At 35.2% G+C, this 18,615-nt stretch overlaps 1 protein-coding gene across 1 annotated transcript in view; it reads left to right on the top strand.

Annotated features, from left to right (window-relative positions):
* The window catches only part of EYS (eyes shut homolog), a gene marked incomplete at its 5' end in the record, with an annotated part of 675,648 nt that overhangs the window by 446,149 nt on the left and 210,884 nt on the right, over positions 1–18,615 (top strand). Inside the window, one exon of the mRNA XM_080341398.1 lies at positions 6,052–6,164. Coding sequence (XP_080197524.1) covers positions 6,052–6,164 — 113 coding nt within the window. The remainder of the gene's footprint in view (positions 1–6,051; positions 6,165–18,615) is intronic.

The raw sequence follows: 18,615 nt of genomic DNA, 5'->3' as shown, positions 1-18,615 counted from the left end.
GTTTTCTACATTTCACTCTACGTGTCCTAGTCATCTCAGGCCAATATATTTTCTGTCTTATTCATGGGTAAGGTATTGTACCACATTAATAAGAGAGAATTAAAAACCATAAATTACAGTAGTTGAACTAAGAATTGGAATAACACACTTATGCTTATAAGCATAAACACTGAAATTGTTCGCAAAAAGGCCAGACATTGCTGGCCATAAAACTTAGAAAGGTCCTTCCTTACTTCAAAGTCTTCACATCACTTCTGAAATGCAACATTGCAATTGCTTAACTGCAAGCCAAAAACAAGTTTAAAATATAAGGATCCTGGCCAAGGACGAACTTTCATAAAAATGGTAAGGGAATTTCTCAGTACCCTTGAATCTTTCAGACTTACTGATTTTAATTAATCCTTTGTGGCTTAATGAACCATTCTCAGCCAGAACAAACTGGCAGAATCATGGGAAATTGACAGTGGGACATGGGAATTTGCAGTCAGGTTTTACACTGTCAGTCAGTTTAGATGAGGTAATAATGCAAGAGGAATGTGAATGTCTGTTATACTGGGTTAACTCACCCTGACAGAGTCTGGGATCAAGCAGATGACCAGTCTGGTTCTCACTGTACACCGCAGCAATCCAGGAGGTGTTTTACCAGTACTGGTCTGCTCACAGATCCAATGTGAAGGCATAGTTTAAGTTCCTTGCCCTACAGCACAGGAGACTGGTTACTTGGGCCATATTGTTTATATTTAAAATATTTAACTTTGAAAAGTTTCACAATCTTTTGAAGAGAGTTCTACAAATCAGACTCCAAAGTTAGGCATATTTCACAGGAATCACAAAGATTACTGAATAGTGTATCATGGTACACTGCAATATGTATGGTGAGAATTTTTAAGATATATAAAATTTATCTTGAGTGGAGACGAATTAGGAAAGAGTGCACTATGCTTTTTCTTTCTTTTGAGTTAATTGAATTTATTTTTAATAAATGCCCTGGTCATAAGACAAAATCTCATTATATTATTTATGAATCTGTAGTGAAATGGCAGTATGCAAGCTCTGTTCACTAGGAACTCAATTCTAGGTTAATTCTACCTAACAGCAGCTCTAATTTGAGCTAGTCAGTAAGGGATGTTAATAAATAGTTTGACATATATGTGTGAACTTTTCCAACCAGGTAAGTATCTGTACTCATTTTTGTCAAGTATAAAGGGCATTTAAAGAGCATGGTTACTATATGTCAAACATATCTGCATAGTTTCTGAATAGTGAATTGTATTAAATTAAATTTCTGGTGTTGCTATGACCCTGACATTTTCAGGCAATTTAAGTATTACAGTTCGACAGCATATTAATGTACTTTTGTAACTGGAAGGAATCCCAACTACATGTGAAGTCTATATTTTAATACTCTGCTAATCACAAACAAAAAACTATTTTTAAAACTGGCAGAATAAAAGCTGCTTACTTTTGATTATTGGTATCAATAGTCCTTATTCCTAAATATGTCTAAGAAGACATTTGTTTTTTCTATAGATAGCATAGTACTCCAAAGGCAAGTAATTGTTTGACCAAAGTGTTTATGATGTAGTTATGATTACAGAACAAATAAGTTAGTATTTTAACATTACTGTAGAGGAATGCATTGTATTCAAAATATACACATACTATTGTAGGAGAAATTATTATGAGCCAAATCACTATGTTTGTTTTGGGGATAAGGAAACCATGTTTTTAAAATATACACTGACAACAGTGCTTGGGGGAATATGCAGTTAAATGTTTATTCCCAAACCAAGTGATTAATTTGCTGTTCAGTGTGCAGAATAGATCATAGGTTGCCATAGTGAATTTTCGCTATACCAACCCGACATTCAGTCTTGAATGAACTTACCTAGGCACAGTAGCTCCCATAAATGTTAAAACTGTATCATACATGACCTTTGCATTTATTGGTTCCTTTCATTTTTTATTGGTTGTTTGGTTTGTTTTTACAATACCAAGAATTATGGCTTTTGTTGAAAAACATACATGGTGTGAATGGAACAATCAGAATTAAGCTTTAGTGAAACTTCAGAAGAGGAAAAAAGGAGAAAAGCAGCAGAGTTCTAACAAGCTGATTTATGTAGCCAATATTAAAACGCTGTTCAGTTTTTCACTTTTTTAGGCAATGTTATGGGTCCTATGTAATTTCTGACTCAGAATTTTGTAACTGTTTCTGTCCATGTTCATATTAGAAAGGCAATAGATCCTGCATCCTCTTAATTTGAAAATTGTTTTAATTAGTATTCATAAAAGGCAGGGGAAAAAAAATAACAAGTATCTCTTATAAAAAGTAAAATGTGAAACTTAATAGGACAATACATTTTCAAAGATTACCTGGTATACTTTGTCATGATAATGGCAACAAAAGCAGACTGCAAACTATAACACTTGGCAGTCCATCGCACTATTTCCTTGCCAAAGTGATTAATACGGAATGAAATGGAAGAGACACAGTCTTCTGTTGTCCATAATCCGTTTCTATAGTCTACGTCAGCCATCGGCGTATATCAAATGATATTGTTCTTTTAATATCAAAAGTGTAACTTTGAGAAGGGGAGTGTTCACATCCAGTCCTTGAGTGAAGGTTTTGTTTCCTTCTAAGTTCCAGGGATCCTCGGTGCAATCCTCTAAAACTTGTTTGCTACACAGAGCTGACCTTCCTCGTTCCAGTAGTTGAACTTTATTGACTTCAAATGCCACCTTAATCATAACTTTCTACATTGTTGTTTTGTAGTAGTATATCCATTTTGAAGTCTTAACTTCCCTTAAGCTTTTGCTGCTAAAGAAATAAACAATGAACTTTAATTATTTGCTTTGAGCCCTTCCCATGGGTTGGAAGGCTGGTTCATTTTGTTTACTGTGTATGACATTACTCAGTGGGTTATTTTTCAGTGCAGCTGAACAGTGTGGAGCAAAGGACTTCACCTTGCTTCAGCTGAGTCACCCTTGAGCACCGAATCTCTCTGCTGTGAGGGAGACCTCACCTTTCCCAAGGGAGCTGGGAGCAGCTTATGGCAGCCCCAGCCTGGAGAAGTCCTGAGAGGAACAGGGTGCTTTCTTAAAGCCTGAAGGTGGCTCTCAGCTGTCTTGTAGTATGTGATGGCAAAAAACATCCTAAAGCAGAGTTCCACAGCTTAATTTCAAGTTGTATGAAAACTATGACCTTTAGCTTGCTTTCATCTTTGCACCCTTTTATGTAACATCAATGTCCTTTTGATCCTGTATTGTGAGAAACTGTGAAAACTTTCTTCATCTGTGCACTATTTTGTTCTAACCGTCCTTGACATTCTCTGTTCAGAAACTCTCATATGTATCATCATCCTTATATACTTTATAGTTTTTGCATACTGTTAAATTTTTGCATATTATGAACACCTCAGAATTTTGTTTTGCTACCTTCAGTAACACAGGAAAGAATGAGCCACTTGTGAACACACTGAAGAGCACAGACCCTACTACAGATTGCTAAGGGAATTTCTAGGGCCTCTCCATATTGAGAAAGCTCACTGTTAATTCCCAGTTTTTCTGCTTCTATTCTAACCGTTCTCTTCATTTATTGAAGCCCTTCCTTGTTATCCCAGGGTGATCGAGTTACTTCAGAATCTTTTAACATAAAAACACATTAAAAGCCTTTTGGAAATCAAACACTATGTGCCAAGAAATCCTTATTCACGTATTCAGTGTTCCTCCTGAGAGTTACAATTTTCCTTTTCAGAAACCATCTCAACTATTCCCCAGTACATTATGTTCATCTATGTATCTGTTAATTCTGTTCTTTAATGTAGTTCTAAATGGTTTGTCTGGAATGGAACTGGGACTTAATGATCCACAGTTTGAGGTGTGCATTTGCATTTCCTAGTCTTGTCCCCTTTTCTTGAATCATAGAGGCAATAAAAAACCCCAAACCAATCAAAACCCAGAACAAACAAACGAAACCCCCAAAATCCCTAAAACCATTCCTATGGTTTGAATGTCATTTTAAGTGATGACTACAATAATTTCCTTTAAGACTTCTGGGTAAAACAATTTGGTTTTTTGTTTTGTTTTTGTTTGTTTGTTTGTGGCTTTTTTCTTGTTGTTTTTTTTCCTACTGTTTGCTTTGTCCATTTATTTTAAACTTTTCTATTTTGAGATCTCTGATGTATCCCTACTAAGAAGGGGTTCTGGCACAGACACCCCCTAGAGCTCCTCTACATTAAATTTTGGAGAGTTCATTTACATTTCCTGCTAGAGTCTTATGTCTTTGAACATACCTTTTATACTTGATGGTCTGTTGGCCCTATAGCCTTTCTGGCAGGCTTACTGCTCCTGTTGGGTTTTAAAAAGCACTTACTGCTCACCATTATGCTTTTAGCAAATTGTTCCTCAAGATCTTTATTTTTCTTTACCTGTCCTGCTTCATGGGATTTTTACCAACAACATTTATATAACTACGTATTTTCCATCATTTGGACATGACTTCGACGTTTAAAGGGTGTATTTTGGCCATTAGAAGTATTTTGTACCTTCCTATTGAAACATTCCAGTTTTCAGCAGTCTCTAAAGACTTTTCTATTTTTCTAGTATTTTATTTACATTTTATGAGAACCTCTGATCCCTCGCTCTAAGTATTCATCTGCAGGTGCTTTACCCTTTGAGATATTCCTTTGAATGTCAATTTTTAAAGTCTCTTTTTTTTATGTAGTATGCCTGTATGAAATGATAACCTCAATGACTTTTTGTATCTAAACCTGATTTAATGATCAGTGTTGGGAACGGGTCCTCTGCAGTGTTAAACACTAAGCCAACACTTGCTTCTCCTTCTATGGGCTTATGACCAGCATCCATTTAATGCCTCATGTCATACCCTTATGTTACTGTGCTTTCTTCCTGAGTAGTCTCCCAAGGCACCATTCAAAATTGTCAGTGACTTTCATCTTCTGGGAAAGTCCTACCAGTACTTGTTTTCCCATTTCAGCATGCAAGTTATTATATTTATTATATAAACCATGGATTCTTACCTGTTGTGTGGTTGCAAGGATGGGTACACATGATGTGGTGTGACCAGAAACCTGTCCCAGTCCAGTGGTCCAGTTTATAAAAGACTCACAATATTTTGGGTTGTTTATATATTATAACACCTCTCAACATATTGTGTCAGTATATTTGTTTAGATGGCAGGATATGCATAACAATTCATTGTTCTGTTTTTGAGTGCCCCTACAGTGATTTGCATTTTTAGCAGATCTTTAGGCATCTTTGAAACACGATTAATTGTACTACGTATCTTTTGAGCAGGAAAGTAGTAAACTTAAAAGTAGACTTTTCAAGGTTCCCTTGTTTGCCATTTCCCACTACCTGTGTTCATCTATAGAAATTACCTGATTAAAGTTAGAGAAGTCCACTTTTTGCTGGTGTCTCACTATACCTGTGGTGCTGTCTGTATGTCCAAAACTCTATGAGTTTATTTTCAAGTCAGTATGACTTATCTTGCTGTAATTACAGAGTCACAGAATCACAGTATGTTTGGGATTGGAAGGGACCTCAAAAGATCATCTAGTCCAATCCCCCTGCTGGAGCAGGAACACCTACATGAGGTTACACAGGAAGGCATCCAGGCGAGTTTTGAATGTCTCCAGAGTAGGAGACTCCACAACCCTCCTGGGCAGCCTGTTCCAGTGTTCTGTTATCCTTACTGAGAAGAAGTTTATTCACAAATTTAAGTGGAACCTCTTGTGTTCCAGCTTTTTCCAATACGTGGCAGATAAAACTAACACCAATGCAGGCCCACTGATGAACGAGGTGGGTGCCCTTGTGACAGAAAGTACAGAGAAGGCAGAGTTACTGAAAGCCTATTCCTTTTCACTATTTTTTTTTTTTTTAATAGAATTTCTTTAGAGAAAAAATGGGGACCAGGAGGGTTCTTTAGGAGTAGGGTTAAAATAAGATATAAATCTTTTGCAGAAACTTCATGATTTTTAAAACTGATCACAATAACAAGCAGAACAACCATGTGCATTTTCTCCTTTGTAGGTACCTGGACCTGTCTACAATTTCACTGGCTGTATACAAGTCATAGAAATCAATGATGTGGGACCTTTCAACTTCTCTAATGCTGTGGGAAGAAATAATGTTGACAATTGCAGGTAAACTACCCTCTGTGCCTTTTCAAATTGAAAGAAACTGGTTGTGATGATTTTGCTTTCTTCCTTATATAAGGTGACCATTTTAGACAATTTCTGCAATTGTTGCAGAAAAAAAAAATTGATTACATAGATGGATATTGTGCTTTCTTTTCTGCTTCTGAAGCCTTTCCTTTATGTAAGATACTTTTTGCATAGTAGGTCAATTAAGTTTGACAGTTTATTAAGAGTGAGTTTTCAACCAATGAATGCTGAAACACAGTGAACTAAGCAAGATAACCTGCAACAAAATGTAGGAGTGGGAAGCAGGGTGATGTACTGATTGTGTTTCTGCTCATGGTTTGGGGATTTCCATTAATCTTGTAACAAATACTGATGATTTGCTGCTACGCTTACTATATCTGAGACTGAAAAATGCTGGAAAGCATTGTTTCTGAATACATAAAAAACTCCATTTGGTTTCATTTTTTGGATATTCACATTGGCTGAAATAAAAGGCTATAGAGGGACTAGGGTGCAGATCAGGATTCTATTCTGGCATACAAAAGTTTGAACAAGGATAAGTGGAAAACAACAGAAAGTAGAGGTGAATTGCATTTGTAGGTCATGAAGTATTCCAGAACAGAGTATGATTTTAGTCACAAGACATATGTCCTATATCCCTGGAGAATTTTGCATGAGCCTTTTTACATGTGGCTTTAATTTTTAAATGGCTTTACTTTAATTTTTGTGAGTGTGAATCCTATACAAAATACAGAACTCTGGCATCTTTTGTGGCAAACCTCAACTAGAAAGAAGTGTTGGTTCCTCTCTTGCCTTTCTGCACAGTTGTTTTCCGAGCTAGAACTGTGTCTCCTCCAAAACATGGGCACATACTCTTGTCTGTGGAAATATGCTTCTGTGATGAACAGAAATTCATTGAGATGGAAGCAAGCAAGGAAGCTACTTCAGACCTTTAATTCAGGTATTAATTTAGGAAAAACAAATATTGACTTCAAGGGCTATTTATAATTAGAAATTAAATAATCATTTGGAAAAAAAAAAGAAAAAATATAAATGATCTCAAGTGTGTCCTGTGCTTACTACATTAGGAAATTGTTCTCCATTTTGCACAGGCGTTAGAGCTTTGGCATCCCAAATCCTGGTGCAAGGTGTAGCTCTGTTTTTTATATTAGATTAAAGAGAGATAACTTTAAAATCGGGACTGTTATCATCTTTCATGTTTTCTTTCATTCTCCAAAATAATACTTTCTCTCAGGTGTCTACATCCTTGGGCTTTTTTGACAGCATTCTTTATCCAGTTTTTCCTGTTGAATAGTATATATAATCATTTATTTAAGAACCAAGAGCCTCAGGACCCAAAACATGAAGGAGATCTGCTTTGTCCAGTCTGTCTGTATAACATATAAAGGGATGAAGACAGAAAAATCCACCTTTGTTCATTTTATAAAGTGTTTAATTTAGAATCATCTATTACACTATTATCTATAGCATTATATGCCAAGATTTATTGCATTTTGTACTGATCCTGATATTTCCCTTCATAATTAGTTAATTAACATAGAAATATAGCTGATATGGTACAGTATAGATATTAAAGATTGCTTTATTTGAATCAGAGCTCAGTGCTATTGGGCCTCCTCAATATTTTATCCTGGACAATATGTGTTCCTTTCCCCCTGCTTGTTCCAGAATGCTGCAGATGAGCCGAACAGTGTCCACACAGAGCTGGCTCCATGCTGTTCAAATCACAGCTATTCCTGTCTGTGAAAAGCTGGGAAACACAATTGAAATTAGTCTGAATTTCACTTGTGGCATTGTTGTCCCATAGAAGTGAACTGCAGGGAAGCCTGGCAAGAGCGCTCCTTACTCATTCCCTGCCCTGTGACACATGAATTTCATACCTACCCACACATGGCAGCTTGCATCATCCTTTGTTCATCACTTAAGGTATACCCCACGTTCATGCTGACCATCATCAATCCTCACATAAAATTTCTGCTTTCCAAAAAGTGTCTAGGAATCTGCCACTCTGTTTTTGCAAGACAGGATTCTTGGAAGAGATATTTGTTTTCAGAAGAGAAAGTGCCTGAAGAAAGTACTTAAATAGGGCAATAATGGATTATATATGCTGCAAATCCGAGTAGTTGCAGCATTCTAGAAAGCCTGGTGTACTTACATTGGGTTTGCAGAATTCATATGGTTCTGTTGATGTAATATTGCTACATATGGAGCTGCCTGACAGTAAGAGAGCACTCTACAACGTGGCTGACAAAGCAATCCAATTTCTTCCTGTAAGAACACCCCTGTATTTATAATTCAGTGGCATAAAGTATTTCTGTTCTTGCTGTTGTAATTTTTCCTTAATTGACCTTCTACCTATGGTCACCTAGATTTACATTTTTGATCCTTTTGAGCGATCCTGCTTTTGCATATTTAGCCATACTCTAGTGGCATTCAGTTACCCTGTCAGTGTTTTTATTTCCTGGTGCCCTAGCAGTATGGATTACTTCCTTATTGTGGCATCGAAGGTCAGCCAAAGGGAGACAACTTCTTAAAGTGTATGGGCTTGTGAGTAAACTTCAAGGTGATGAATTTTTAAAAGGTTTGGAATTTACTCAAATGTGCTCTGCCATTTTTAACTGGGTCTATTTGAATTTTAAAATACCAAAAGTATGAGCTAATATGTGCAAGGAATATAGAGAGCTGTCAAAAACAAATTTTACACACAGTTCCTTAACATTTTCAAAACTATTGTCATCCCTACTTCAGGACAAGTAAGCACCTTTCATAGGATATCATATACTCCACATTGCTTATGTCAGACATCAACGCAATTTATGTTACTGTTTAAAAATTCTTGAGAATTAAGAAATGTAAAAAATGAAGCCATAACATTGATTACACAGGCACACATACCAGACTATTTGCTGTCTCAAATGCCCTAAATATATAGTACAAAAATGCTGTTTGTTCCTTTAGTATTCATATTTTGTAATGCAAATATCATACACTGCAAAGGAGGTAGAATTATTCTAACTTGGTAGAAGAAAATGAGACATGGGGGCAACATGGAAATTGCCTTTTGTGTAATTTTGAAAGCAGGTACTACATTCTACGTAAATTCAAGGGGATGGTTGGTAGAGGCAGCAATGGACCATTGGATAAGATTAAAGACATTAAAACCCTGATCGTTCTGAAAGATGCAGGATTTCTGTACATGCTCAGAAGCACTGAGGTTTCAAGCATGACGCTTTAACTGAGGTAATCTCTAAGGTCATGGCCCAGACCTTCTGCTAATCACATGCATCACTGTTTAATCCTGGAGTTCATAGGTACGCTGCAACTCATGATACTATAGGGAGGAGAGAACAGCTAGGAGGGATGTATTGCACTGAGAGCTCATCAGAGCTTCTTTCCATAAGATGTAACCAAAGTGGAATAGGAAATGACAGAATAATGTAATGGGAAGGAGAATGAATTTAAGCATGAGTCTCTGAGAGTGGATTTGCATCTGTAAAAGTCCTCTGAGCTATGCAGCTTTTGCTTCCAGGAAAGGTTATAATGGAATTGTATCAATTAGTAAAGGTCAGCATCCAATAGGTAGTTTTCTAGAATTACACTAGGCTATATACTTATCTAAATCTTGTCAAAGCTTATGTTAAGATTGTTTAAACTGTTCCTGTCTCAGAGCTATGAATATATAGGCAATTTTGAACGAGATTATATGGTGGCCAACAGTAGCAGAACAGACAATTGGAAATAACGGATCTCTGATGAGATCTTTTAAGAAATAAAGTATTTTTTATTTTTTCCTTCTTCTGAAGCAAGTAAGACACTTGTGACGTGTTAATGCAATAGAGAGCTTCTGTAAATGTTTCAGAAAATGTTACTGGAATAGATTTGCAGGAAAAATTACTATCACTTTCGGGTAGAGTACAGATGACAGATATAAATGAAGCTTTTAGTCCCAGTATTAAAAGCTGATGTTTAGGCAGCCGACTTCTGATTTAATGTCTGGGAGCTAAGGCTGCTTTATATTCCTGAGTTTACTGCATGGAGTAAATTCAAACATTCCAAACACATGCACATAAATAAAATTGTCTTGGTTTAACCCAAGCTAACAATACAACCACGACAGCTGCTCACTCACCTCTTCCTTACTCCCCTCAAATAGGGGAGTGAATTGAAAGGGAAGGGAAGGGTTGAGATAAAGACAGTTTAATAAAATAACAAAATTCTAATACACTACTGGTAAACATATATAAAATAAAAATAGAATATAAAATAAAAGATACTCAATGCAATTCCTCATGAACTCTGTTCACACTGAGCAGCCAGTCCCAGGAAACAGCACTTGGTCCTGAACAGCTGATCCCAGAGAGAGAAAATAGGATAAAAAAAGACAGAAATGCCCAGAGGCCTCTGCAGTTGGCAAAAGGCTGAACTATATGTCCCAAACAGAACTCCCCCTGCTCTGAAAAGGAGAGAGAAGAAAACCAAGAAACGAGAGAGAAACCAGAAGATCTCAACTCTCCTTAAATATGAAGAATTATGCTAATGGGATCAAATACTCTTATTGATCAGTCTGGATGTCAGTCAAGCTCTGCCCCATCCATGGCCCCTCTTTGTTGATGCCTCAGACCTGTGGGCAGAGTGCTCAGAATGTCCTTGGCTCTCAGACCAGAGCAATTAAAAACATCAACTCTGCCCCAGGGTGATATCTTCTTGTTCTCAGACTAAGTCCAAATAATTACCTTACTAGCTATGAAAAAGAAAGGTTTCCAACTGCATGAAGAAAATTAACTCATTTTAAGTCAAACAAGCACAGATACATATATACACACACATACATATATACACAGATGTATATCTATCCAAGACATGATTCTTTCTTTTTTAAAAAATTCCTTATTGGGAAACAGAGAAATACTGTTTGCTGTTTTCCTAAGAGGAGTCTTACTGATGAATGCAAATGTAAAAGGCTGATTTGCACTCACAAACAGGAGCTAATAAGCTGAGTTCTTCATTACTGCTCATTGGATTTTTGGCTGATTTTTTCAAAGACACTATTTTGCTGTTAATTTATCTTAAGATGCTTTTTTCCAGGCTGAATCTGAGCTTCATTTCAGCAAAGACACTGCTTGCTATTTGCATTTAGGAAAGAAGCTCTTGACTGTGCATTACCCAAGTTCCATTCCATCAAGAGGACTGATGGGTTTCCTAATGCACGGCAATTTTCTCAGGAGCCATGCAATACATTTTGGAGATCTCTACATGTTTTCAGTAAGCCGTCAGTTCCTCTTTCCCCTCACTTATGCACTTTCCAACAAGCTCTAAATTCCCTTCCTTATATGTGAGTACTCCCCTTTCCATTCTGTAGTTTTCTGTGATATTTTTACAAACATCCCAACAGACCCGTAACAGTTTTTTGATACTCAGTCTCCTGTGCAGTTTCTCAGCATGTCTCTTCCTTTATGGAACTTCATGCTTTTTCAGAATATGATAAAACATCACAACTCAGAGCATCTGAGGTATTTGATTTCTATCTTTGGAATGAACTCCATACTTTGGAAGGCGGGAGGTTGGGCCTGATTAAAGTTATTTTTCAGCTAGTGGTGAAAGCCAAATAGTTACCATTCCATACCTGGAAGGGAAAAGTGCTTATGATGGTGAGTACTGTGTGTTAGGTTCATTGTAAGAACCCATACAAGACTCAAGTAAGGTTAAAGAGTTCTTTCTTATGAATCCACCTGAGCTGAAAAATTTGAATTCAATGAAATGTACAAGTTGGCTTATACCTCAAGGGGAGATTCCAGAGTTCCAAACTTAAGCTTTTCTGTCTACTTACATCTTAGTTTATGAATAAATGCAAGATCCTTTGAGAAGCATTGAGCTTCTGTTATACATGAGAGATTATTCAGACTTTAAGTTATATTCTTACATCTCAGCATAGGTAGGTATGTTAATATTTTTTCAATAACACTTTAGAGTTATGTGCTTAATTCTGAAAAAGCAAAAATAAGAATATCTAGAAGAAAATTAGCAAAGCTTTATTTATTTAACACGTTTTCTGTGATTAACATAGAGATTGGACTAAATGTCTCTGAAGTACAGAACTGAAGATAAAGCTGCAGAAATATAATACATTTGTATTCATCATATATGTGATGCTTGATATTATGTTAATAACAATTCTTTGCAATTTTAAGAGAGAGTGATAACAAGCATTGGTTTTTCTTTATGCATTTATTTTGTTACTTTTTTTCCTCTCTCATCTATTACTTTTGCTGGCTGATAACCTTCTCATTTTGTTTCTAATTGCCTTTTCATCCTTTTCCATTGCCTGAGTTGTTTTTATACTTTTCATCCTCTTTGCTTGATTTATCCTTCTTGATTTCCCTCATCTTTTACAACATTTGTTTGGTTTGCAATGTTTTCTTTTGCTGTGTGAGTTTTGCTCTCCTGTGCAGTTTCCTTTCTGTTCTGAGTACATGAATTCTGGGTGGGTTTTTTGGTACCTTTTCTTCCTCCTTTGGCATTCCAGTTCAGATGATGACTTTTCAGACATACAGACTTCATTGTCAAAAAATGAAAAAAAAAAAATGAAGAAGTGACAGATCTAATCTTTCCTACTGTTATAAATCCTCAAAATCACTGTAAATTATGTAAGCCTTTAACTCACTCTTTTGAAGCATTCTGTGGAAATTGTTTGTCATGGATATTAGACAAATCCATGTGTCAAATATATTTAGAGGATGCATAAATGCAGGTAAATATTACATTTCATCCCTATTTCTGGAAAAGGTTGCCTCTCATCAGCATATCACAAAACTATCAACAACCTTTCTTGGAGCAACTCTCTGTTTCTGGAAGATTATTAATATTTTTTTGTGATTTTTATCTTGACCAACCTTACCCTTCTTTAACCGTATGCGCAGAGGATTGTTTCTTAATTCTGTCAACAGAATTCAGTGGCAGTCACTGTCTGTTAGTGTTTCTGTAATAAAAGATTGTTCTGAGATCTTGATTCCTGCTGGAATTGCCAGGTATCCACATGGAAACTAAGAAGATAAAACTTAATGGATGCCATGCACTTTTTTCCTTCTGTTTTTAACAAGGAGCCATTTGCAAGTATATATGTTAATGTATGCATTGCAATGCATAAGTCTGAGGCAGTGTGTTGCTGAAAATAAATAATATCTCAATTAAATGTTTTGGAAAACACTATGACACAGTTGCACTGAAAGGAAACATTGTTATGAATGAGACTCATAATTATTTTAATGAAATTGTCTTTCTACTGCTGTTCATAGGTACTTCATTATTTTATAACACATTTGTTTCATGTGCTAAAGAAAAGCTTCAGTGCTGGAGAAGTGCTATTTTGCACTCATGTCACACCTTTGTATCTATCTTAGTGTGGTTATATAATACTGAATATCTCCAGTTACTGGTGATTCTTACTCTATATCTTTACTAACTTTATTAATGGAATTAATAAAACTTCTTTCAACCTAAATACTTAACCATTGCATATAAATTGATCCCTTTATACATCAGTAAAATAAAGTGCCAAGCTTTAAGCAGAACGCTCATAGTGTAGAACTGATTTTTTTATGTAAATACTTTAGGAAGAAGAAATGTGTTGAAGACTTCCATTGCAACAAAAAAAATCTATAGCTACTTTGGCCTCTTTACACTGAGTGGTAGATTTAAAGCCCCATAAACACTTGTGACTAGGGTAGAAAGTCCCTGTATCCATCCACAGCACATACCTAAAATGTAGAAATGAGAGAGATTGCCAATCAGGTACCTTTTCAGTAGATCATCATAAGTTCTTACATAGAAGATAAAAGAGTTAAGGATGTCACAGAGGTCAGTGGACCAGCATGGGGTGATTCAGAAATTTTGGGAGGCATTAGAGTCTAGAGGACAACATGGTGAATTCTCTGTACTTGGAGCTTCTTCAGTGTTAAGAGTGATCAGAATTAGAAGGCTGCTAAGATAGCTTAAAAGCCTTTTTGCAGTTTATCAGCCTTTCTTACCTGTGGATTATATGGTAAACTGATGGGTGGAGAGGCGTAGGATTTCAGCTGTATATTTTTAGCTCCAGCAAAGGAGGTGGACCCCTGTTTTGCTTTACATGAAAGATCATAGTTCCAGGAACCCTATGGATTGCCACATTTTGGGTTGCTCTATGCTAACAACAGTGTTCATCACCTTCTGCCAAATCACTTTGAGTATTTATACTTCCCTGGAAATTATGTTATCCAAACAAGAACTGCAGTTGAATGTGATTAGCTTTTGAAATGTAAAACCATGAAAAAATTTGTATCAAGAAAATACATTTTTTAAGATTTATGAGAAAGACTCATTTTCTCATGAATAAATGTAATCTTTTTTTTTTTTTTCCAAGTTTCATCACAGCTTCCCATAGTAACAAAATAATATTAGAAACATGAAAATGGAAGAGTATTGCTAGAATTAAAAAAAAAAAAAAGGCTGAGAACATCCCAAATTTCCTACAAAACTGGAGCAGATTCATAAAATAAAAACTAACTTTAAAGCCATTTTTGAATATTCCTAAAAATTAATTTCCTATATTTTTCACAGAATTGATAACATCATGTATCATAGCCATTGCAATATTTTTTGAAAACTTTACCTTAATGCTGAGGAAATGTTATCTTAATGACACAAGATATCAAGTGGGATGGTTCAGTAGCTTCCTGAAATAATCACTGGAGCTTCTAGCCAGACAGGTGTGTGAATAATAAAACCCTCTTCTTCTATTCTCTTAAAATAGAAAAAATAATCTTGTTTTTGTTCTGCCCATCTAAAACTTGCAGTTGGGTGCATAGATGTTTTGACAGAATTCTGCTTTCAGAATATTTCCCTAGATATATAGTCTTAAATTTATTATGAGCAGTGGTTCAGAAAAGCCAAGTATATAACAGAAGGAATTGTCTAAAACCAATCAAATAGTAAAAGAAATTATCTTGCATGCTTTCCTCATCGTACTACAGTCACATTTAGCTTTAGTGCCAGCATTTCCTGTCATTCCAATTATAGAAATCTAGAAATAGAGAAAAAAATGTTTTGTTACATACTCACAAATAACTAAACTTTGTAACAGGTCTCCATGACTTCCAAGTTGTGTGCAGAGAGTGCCTTGGAATGGAGATACAGTTTCTCTTGTTGCTATACCAGACTGTATTGTGAAGAGAGAGGCATATTAGACAGAATAAGTAAGAATGAGAGTCATACTGAAAGGAATAATTTGCCTACTGGAAGCCTGAATCAGTATAATACTTTCTTTTTGACTTTTTTCATTTTTGAGATTCACTTTTGAATTTGATACAGAAGCAATAAGAAATCATGAGAGTTGCTTTGAACTGCTAACAGCCAGAATGTCAATAGAAAAGTTTGGAAGTTCAGTTCTATTCTGTCTAGCAGCTCTCTGCTGGCATCCATTCTGTGTTCTTCATTGTGTCAGTGAGTAGAATACAGGACTTCATGACTTCTAAAGTACTTGTGGGTTTATAAAAGTCTCATTTAAAAAAGATAAAAGAGAAACAATCAACAACTTCATAAAACCTGTTTTTCTTGTCGAAAATAAAATCCATCACAAATAATATTCCACTTTTGAAAAATATTTTGAATATTTATTACAGTTAAAAGATGGTTTGAGCTTCTTTTTGGCAGAGCACTTTTAATAACAGCTGCCCATTTTAGATCTAAATTACTAAATGATCCAAATTTTAAACCAGATTTTTTTAAAGCTCTTTATTTTGTTGATATCCAAAAGGCGTTCATTGTCGTGATATCTATTGTGAATCTGTGAACCCAAATTTCATCTATGAATATGCAATCAGCTTCATAATAGGTATTTGCAATAAAATTAAAATCCTCTGAAATTGCTGAAACATCACAGGTTTAATTACTACAAGAAAAAGAGAGCCTGAAAAAGGGAAATCTGTAGAAATTAAAAAATAATAATAATAATAATTCTTTGAAGTTCTTCTTTAAACAGGCCAAACTCCAAGGGAAGAACAGTGTCCTGAAGAGTTATTTTTAGTTAATGTAGACAAGCAATTCAATGTAAGCTTTTGGAGTAAAATGCTAAATGTCATTTCTGTGCATCTGAGTAAGAAAGTAGGAAAGCAATTTCATTTTTGTTTACACTATCCACTTGATATTGGTTGTACTGTATTTTATTGTGCACTGGTGTGCACTGGAGCAATATCTAAAAGAAAAAAAGATGAAATGTGTAATTAAAAAATCCTCAAATAAATTGGTAATTTTATTTTTTTTTTAAGTTATGCAGAATGATACTTTAAGAAGCAGTCTCTTTTCTATTTTTTCCTAAGATATGACTGAGGTGATTATATTGTATATGAAGATAGCACATATGTTTAATGAGGAGAAACACTGGACATGGAGGAGGTTTCTTTAGCTCAGTAGAGACCAGCATATTAAAACCAATGTCTGAAAGCTCTAAACAGAACATCTGAGATGGTAATAAACCAAAAAAGCTGTAACAGTAATGATTATTATTGGTACAAACTACCAATTGAAGTGGTGGCTTCTTTATGTGTTCCTGTGTTAAAATAAAGGCTTGTATAGACAGACATAATTTTTTAGGATTAGTAGCGTTTTAACTGCAGGAAATATGAAGATTGGAGATAAACGGAAGAGATGAAACTGTGATGTAAGTTACATTAAAGAAAAAAAAAAAGGAAGGAAGGAATTATGTGCATAAAGGAATTGAAGAAAAACCAAGCAGTACTGAATGTTAAATAGATGATGTAGTCATGGTTGCATGTCTACCATATGTTGCTGAGTGATAAATTGTCATACATTCTTACTGTCAGGAAATCTCTACATTTTAGATGCCATCTTTCTTAGGTCCTAAAATAGAAAATGTTGAATAAACTGATAAAATATATAATTGCTTCTTTACACATAAAATTATTTCTTACATGGTTTCTTATGTAATACATTCTTACTTCAATGAGTTTGTGAATCAGATAGTGTCTGTATTGGCTGATTAATATATAAACAAGCTATTATCAACTGTAAACAAAAGGTCTTCTCTGGGGAGCTGCTAAGCAAAATTTTATTTTCTACAGGGAATGAGGACTGTTTACCTAAGGCTGTAATATTAAGTAATGCAATACTAGAAAGATATATCATCCTTCAAGGGACCTTGGTTATAAAGTTAACAGTGTTATCCCTACAACTACTTGATTGCAACAGAAAAACAAACATATTTACCAGTAAAAGAAACATTAATTCTCCTTCAAAATTCATATAAATATTTTACAGTTACCTAATTTCTCAAAACCTAAATTGATTATAAATACTTTATGTGTTTTTTTCTGTATCTGTAACCTGCAGGACTGTTTAATCATATCCTGTCTGACTCTCGCTCTGCAGTACTGTAGATATACAGTGCATCAGCGCCCCCTGCAGCCTTGAAACACTAGTATAGTGTTTAAAAAACATACACTATTGATCTATGTTGAAGCAAATATTCAGAAAAATAACAGATTTAAATCCTATTGTATCCTTCCCTTTTTTTTCTCCTTCCTTCTTTAAAAGTGAAATTATAGCCCTTGGATAAAGAGAAAATGCTTCAGAAATTTAACCTAAAAACTGAGACAGGTCTTGATCTGATATATTTGTGAGAATAAAAAATCCTTTATTATTTTTTTTTTTCCACAGAAGTAGAAACCAGAAGCATAAGCAATTCAAAATACATGTGTAAACATTAACATGAATAGTTACAAAAACAGCCTGTCTCTGAGAAGATCAAATTCTGTAATGTGCAGAATATTCAGAGTGTATAGAAATCAGTGTTTCATCTGTGCAAAACTGGAGTAGGTATTCATGTACATTTTTGACAATTCACTCAAAATCACACATATAAGATATAGATGAGTTTGGGGTTTGTGCCCTCTCCTTCAGCTCCTAATCGCATCTTTCTCAAGTCATCAGTAAATTTCTAGAAAAAATAATAATTATGGGTTTGAGGATTTCTTTTGAAGGTCTGAAGTTTACAGGAAGCTGTGATTGGTCGTAGTAACAGCAGAAATCTTAAGTAATTTATCTCTGTACAAGGAAAGGGAAGGATTTCAGCTCATAAAACTCTGAGGTGTTAAAATTGTAAGCAGTGTCAAAAAGAGGACAGGCACATAAAGGAACTGAAAAAAACCAAACAAACAAATAAAACCAACCTTTCTCTATAATGTGCAAGAACTCATTGAGACATACATGCTTCAGGCCAGATCTCTGAAGACAGTTTTCCCCATTTTTCCTCTCTCCATTCACTGTAAAATTAAGAGGTAAATAGGAGAAGATGCTACACTACTCATACTCATACAAATTCCTGGTTGACATAAAAGTGTGTGTTGGCTTTTCTTAACTGACAAAAAAAATTCCTTAGAAT

This window comes from Nesoenas mayeri (assembly GCF_963082525.1).
Source record: "Nesoenas mayeri genome assembly, chromosome: 3".
NCBI classification, from domain to species: Eukaryota; Metazoa; Chordata; class Aves; order Columbiformes; family Columbidae; genus Nesoenas; species Nesoenas mayeri.
Note: the sequence above shows the minus strand (reverse complement) of the source record. Positions and strands in the feature narration are given on the sequence as shown.